This window comes from Helicoverpa zea, chromosome 10 (assembly GCF_022581195.2).
Source record: "Helicoverpa zea isolate HzStark_Cry1AcR chromosome 10, ilHelZeax1.1, whole genome shotgun sequence".
In the NCBI taxonomy this organism is placed as follows: Eukaryota; Metazoa; Arthropoda; class Insecta; order Lepidoptera; family Noctuidae; genus Helicoverpa; species Helicoverpa zea.
Genome location: NC_061461.1, coordinates 3,631,110 through 3,637,784, shown reverse-complemented (window position 1 = coordinate 3,637,784; position 6,675 = coordinate 3,631,110). Strand labels below are relative to the sequence as shown.

At 39.5% G+C, this 6,675-nt stretch overlaps 1 protein-coding gene across 1 annotated transcript; it reads left to right on the top strand.

The window, feature by feature from the left end:
• Nucleotides 1–1,409: 1,409 nt before the first annotated feature.
• On the top strand, nt 1,410–5,722 carry LOC124634038 (toll-like receptor 7). The gene has a single exon (XM_047169439.1). The coding sequence runs from the start codon at nt 1,583–1,585 to the stop codon at nt 5,435–5,437; it is 3,855 nt and encodes a 1,284-aa protein (XP_047025395.1). The 5' UTR covers nt 1,410–1,582; the 3' UTR covers nt 5,438–5,722.
• Nucleotides 5,723–6,675: the final 953 nt, after the last annotated feature.

The following is a 6,675-nucleotide window of genomic DNA, read 5'->3' as shown; positions in this document are numbered from 1 at the left end:
CTATCCAAATAACAAGACGAGATAATACGCGCGGCTCGCGTTAGTGAAACGTCATCGGCAGTCATAGCACGTCCTACTCCAGTCTGTGACACAGCCTCCAGATATAGAGGAAAAAATAATACACGAACAACTTTCACAAAAGTGGGCGAAGTCATTTATCAAGCTAGCGCTAAGAACTCTCGACAGGGAGAACTTTTGATACAGGATACGCTGGCGCTAGACATTAATAATAAGGATATCGTAGTACCAGGAGTGTTTTTAGGATGTCTTCAACGTGTTTTATCACTTAAGCTCGAAAACTTTCCTCTTAACGTCAGGGAATTTTTGCTCGCGGCTGTCGTGTCAACCGCGACCTAGATAAAAGAACTTGTAGTTTTTTCTTTTATGCAACTAGAATTCTTGTTCTGTAAAATGCTTTTAGTGTCGTATTATGCCTCCACATTTTAATATTCCCAACTGCTATTTGCAAAAGTTTCGCCATTAAACTACCCTAAGATTTAACATTCTCACGCAGAGGTTGTAACTTCATAATAGCATCAAAGCTAATATATCGAGAACAAACAACTTCGGTATCTTTATTCCCGGCGCCTGCCTCCAAACTCGGGCCGTATTCTGTACGTAACTAACTTCCAGTTAGACCCGTAAACGACTTTACGTGTCGAACAAGGAAATCAAATTATCAACTCCTACCAACTTCGCACCTCTTCCAGCCCGTACGAGACACCGGAATTTGTTGGTCGAAAACGGTCGCCCTTCACTATTTGAAAATTCTGCGCGTTACTTTAGACAAAAATATGTGTGTAGGGGCACGCGACGCCAAACAAGCTTTATTGGGTATCTTCGCCAAAGTATGCGAGTTGGGAATTCAATAAGTGACAGTGAAACGAATTAAGGGTTGCCCACGATAGCGTAACCTGCACTCTGTATCCGATTGTCACTTTGATGTTTTTCTTCCATCATTCCTCGAAACTTTTGCAACCGAGTTGTTCCATAAAAAGTTCCCGACTTATAACTAAGTTATCACACAAATAAATTGGTCATGTTACTTAAAAGAAGAAATGTAAAAGACTACATTATACATTGAAGACGGTAGAACACTTCTTTCATAACCTATTCAATAACTCATCGGTCATTCAAAGAAAGACACGACCATGCATCTATTACCATAATTTCTCAGACGGTGCGCAGGTTTCCTTTTTTAACCCGATGCGGTGGTTCGATTAAGAAAACATTACATAATTGTGCGAGAGCTGTCGAGCGCGCAAGTGGCGCCATGCGAGGAAACGTGTAACTATGTGGGGGTGGTGAGGGTGCGGGGGGACTTCGCAGAGGGGCGGTTATGAACGCCACCACTCTCGCCGAACTGACGGAGCGATCGCTTCGCCAGTCGCATACGAACCACGATGAGGACGGCACGCGCTCGCGTCGCCTCCGACAACGAACGTACGTGCGCCGCGACGTAAACATTAACCTGTGAAGTGACACATAAATTATGTCTGTATAATACAATATTGACTCAAACTCAGTGACCGTTTCCAGTTACCGTTTTTATCAAATCGTTATAGACAAATGTGTGTAGAAAATGTTTCAATTGCTGACTCTTTTGTTAGTGACTTTGGGTGTTAATGCGGCTTATGCTCCGAGAGGTGTGGATAACTGCAGTCGCCTGTCCAAAGGTGACGAGAGCACACTGTGCCGGGTGCGGACGTTAGATGCCGATGGATCTAGTTTGGCATCTGCATCTTCCGAGAACACCAAGCGTCTTTCAGTAGAATGCAACCAGCTGCTTCTGTTCGAAAGTTATCTGGAAGCAAACTATTTCCAAAGATTTTCAACGCTTGCTGAACTATCACTTGAGAACTGCAAACTTTTGAGGATACCCGGCAACGCGTTCGAAGGCTTACGCGAACTGAAAAAGTTGTCGGTGCGATCTAAAAACTACGATTGGAGCCCGAATAAAAACTTGGAACTCTCACTCGGAACTTTCAACGGTTTGCGGGAACTGCAAACACTCGATCTGGGTGAAAATAATTTGAAGGCGATACCGCAAGATGTCTTCTGCCCGTTGGACAATTTACAAGTGTTAAATGTTACTCATAATAAGATCAAAAGTGTCGACCGACTCGGCTTTGGGAAAAGCTGTGGGTCTGGTCTGCGAAGCCTAGATTTAAGCCACAATGAACTCAAGACGCTCTCCGAGGAATCGGAAATTACAGGATTAAAACGTCTCCAGGAATTAAGACTCCAACACAATAATATCACTGATATTTCAGGTGAAACATTCAATGGGCTTATTTCGCTCCGAATACTCAATATTTCTTATAATAACCTACAGTTTATACCAGAAGGTACGTTTGCGAGCACGAAGGAGTTGCGAGAGGTATATTTGAATAATAACTTGTTATTTGAACTAGCCAGAGGCGTGTTCCACCGATTAGAACAGTTGCTTGTCTTAGATTTATCGAATAATCAGCTCTCGAGCGCTCACATAGACGGTGGTACATTTATTGGCCTTATACGCTTAGTCATTCTGAATTTATCTAATAACGCGTTGACGAGGATAGATGGCAAGACATTCAAGGACTTGTTCTTCCTTCAAATATTAGATCTAAGAAATAATTCTATAGGTTACATTGAAGAGAATACTTTCCTTCCATTGTATAATTTGCATACATTGAATTTAGCTGAAAACCGCTTACATACCATAGACGAGTTCCTATTTAATGGATTGTTTGTACTTAGCAAATTAAATTTAAACAATAACTTACTTATTAATATAGATAAGAAAGCCTTTAAGAATTGTTCGGACCTTAAAGAATTAGATTTGAGTTCAAACCAGTTAACGGAGGTCCCGTCAGCAATTTGGGAGTTATCTTTATTAAAAACTTTGGACCTCGGTGAGAATCAAATATTAGATATCAAGAACGGCTCCTTCAAAAACTTAGACCAATTAACCGGTTTAAGACTAATCGACAATCAAATCGGAAACCTTACAGTCGGCATGTTTTTTGATTTGCCAAGCCTCCAGGTACTCAATTTGGCCAAAAATAAAGTTCAAGCTGTAGAAAGAGGCACTTTTGTTAATAACAAACAGTTAGAGGCGATCAGATTAGACGGCAATTTCATATCAGATATCAACGGAGTTTTTTCAACCTTACTCAGTTTGCTTTGGCTCAATCTATCGGAGAATCATTTAGTTTGGTTTGACTACGCTTTTATACCAATTAATCTGAAATGGCTCGACGTGCACGGTAACTTTATAGAACATTTAGGAAATTATTACAAACTTCAAGACGAAATTCACATAAAAACATTAGACGTGAGCCATAACCGCATCGCGGAAATATCGCCCATGGCAATTCCTAACAGCGTGGAGTTACTGTTCATAAACAATAACCACATAAACAGTATTCAAGTGAACACGTTTATGGAGAAGCGTAATCTCACCCGAGTTGATATTTACGCAAATGAGATATCTCATTTAGATATCAACAGCCTCCGGTTGTCCCCGGTCCCCTTGAACAAGTCGTTGCCTGAGTTCTACATCGGAGGAAATCCGTTTAACTGTGATTGCTCCATGGAATGGCTGCCTTTGATAAACAATATGACTGCGATGAGACAACACCCAAGAATAATGGATCTTGAGAACGTGTTGTGCAAAATGACACACACTAGAGGCGTAACACACGTTCCATTAAGCAACTTAAAGTCAACCGATTTCTTGTGTACATACGAAACTCATTGTTTCACTCTATGCCGCTGCTGTGATTACGTAGCCTGCGATTGCCAAATGACGTGTCCCAATAATTGCTCCTGTTATCACGATCCAACTTGGAATAAAAACGTGGTCGATTGTTCTAGCCAACGTGCAATCGAAATACCAGAGAAAATTCCAATGGACGCAACAGAGGTGTATTTAGACGGCAACGACTTTAAAGAACTACAAAATTATGCATTCATCGGTCGCAAAAATATGAGATCTCTTTATGTTAATTCAAGCGAAGTTGAGAACATACAGAATAGGACGTTCGCTGGTTTATCCTCCCTCATTACGCTGCATCTTGGTAACAATAAACTAAAGCATTTAAACGGCTACGAGTTCGAACATCTGACGCAGCTTAACGAGCTTTACTTACAAGACAATTTTATCAGCCATATAGCGAACTCAACGTTCCTAACTTTGAATTCATTGAAAATATTAAGAATAGACGGCAACAGATTAGTTGACTTTAACGTGTGGAGTTTGAATATGAACAGAAATTTAAACGCGCTCACATTAGGCAACAACATGTGGTCATGCAAATGTAGATATTTACAAAAGTTCACATCATACATATCTGATAATGTTCCTAAAATTGTTGACATTACAGACGTATGGTGCTGGAACACTGACCCGAAATCCACACAAAAGAAAGAGCTGAATTTGAATGGCACAATATGTAGTGATTATTACGCCGGAGATTCTGTTATAGATAACATGTTGGTCTCAAATTACATGCCTATGATGGTGACTACGCTCTCCGGATTCATGTTGATTATGCTTGTCATCCTTGTGATTTTCTTATTCAGAGACACGATTCGCATATGGCTTTATACAAGCTGCGGCATAAGATTGTTCCCATTCACCGGAGTGTACGACGACACTGATAAATTATACGATGCTTATGTTTGCTACAGCCCTAAAGACGATGATTTTGTTATTCAAACGTTGGCCGCTGAATTGGAAAACGGAAACCCTTCGTATCATCTTTGTTTACACTATAGGGATATACCACAACATAATGTTGCCTACATGCAATGCACGTTACCCCTTCCCGAAGCTGCAGAAGCATCAAAGCGCATTATAATCGTCCTCACGAGGAATTTCATAGAAACTGAATGGTCGCGTTTCGAATTTCGCCAAGGTTTGTACGAAATCTTAAAACCTCGAATTTATACCTTAGTAATAATAGAAGAAAGCTCCATATTGCCCGAAGCCGAATGCGATCCCGATTTGCGGCCATATTTGAAAACGAGTTCAAGGATACGATGGGGCCAAAACAAATTCTGGGAAAAGTTGCGTTATGCGATGCCGGATCAGAAATATAAATCTAAATCGTCTACTTACAGAAACAATATCAATTCTTATACGATGAGAAGTGGTATGCAGAACGGTACGATGAGGTCGTTTTCCTTTACGGAGAAAATGAGAGGGTCCGCGGACGGCGTGAGTACAACTCCCGAGTTTGTGGAAACTCGCCCGCAGCAAGTACAGACCGGGTCCTATGGGCCCGACGGTAGACCGCCTTCAGATCATATTTATTCTTCAATAGATTCTGATTATTCCTCGTTAGAGCTAGGTGCAAACAATCCAAATAGAAGGCGAGAGTTCAGGCACTGGCCGCCGCCCCCGCCTCTTATTGACACTCAGTCTTCAGGTCAGGCCTACCTTGTCTAGTCTACGCTTCTCATAAAACTCGTGTAAAATCATTTAGTCAAAGCTTCATTGTGAATATTTGTATTAATCGCAACGCGCGCTTTACCAAATAATTAAGATTTTAATCTATTTTTGTAATTTCTCGCCGTTACAAAGGGCGTTTCATAATGTTGGTGTAAATACATTCTATAAGACTGCTGTAGAAATTATTATGTGAATTTGTATATAGATTGTAAATAAATGTCCATATAAGTCACGAGTATACTATTTATGTATTTTAATAAAGCCATTGTGATAATTTTGCTATATAACCTTTTTATTTTTTTAACCCTTTACACACCACACTCAACAAAGGAAATGTGGACTAAATGTAAAAATACTTTTTTGAGTGATAATTTGGCGAATATTCGACACTCTACAATGCCAATTGACACCAAGTATGAAGTAATAACGCAACATAAACAGCTGTTCCTTCAAGACTTTCTTACTTTAAAACTTATACGAAGGGACTCCTAAAATATTATGATTGAGCCAACATTACACATTATGGAAACTTCTTTACTTTGGCAAGTTAGTATAACTTTACCACATTATCGCGTGCTACCTACAAAAGAAATATAAACAGAGTTTTATCGTCAAGGGGGACCATTGTTTGTGGAATGCAGATGGTATGTATAATAAGGTAAAGTAAAAAAACTATAATAAGAAATGTCCAACTTAAACGTACAGTAGCTCAAACAAGTGCGTGTTAATTTGTATTAGACGTGAAAGTATTTTGTGTACAAACTTTGGTGGCTCACGCTACGCTAAAACAACCTTGTTACACACGAAATCATTTCATGCCCTTTGAAGGTTTTCCTATGGAGGGTGCAACATAAACATATTTATATTATCATTAAACATAAACATATTTATTATAATCTGAATTTACCAACCTCTTTATTAAAAATATTATGAACAAAAATTTCTTATTATTTTATTTGAAAAAAGAACAATAGACTTAGAGGGACAGGCAAAGCTACCTGCAGCCAAATCTGACAAAGCTTGGCAGACGTGACCAGAATGCTACGGTCATCTCTTCCATATCATAATCGCAGGGACTCACCCACAGAATTTTAAATTTCGAATCTTCCTTATACAACCTCAAAGGGAAGCTGCGTATAATCAGATTAATTTTATTTTTCTCTTTTATAAACATTATATTTTTTTAATCAACTTTAAAAGTTTTCCTGTTGATCCCGATGAAACTGAAAGGAAAG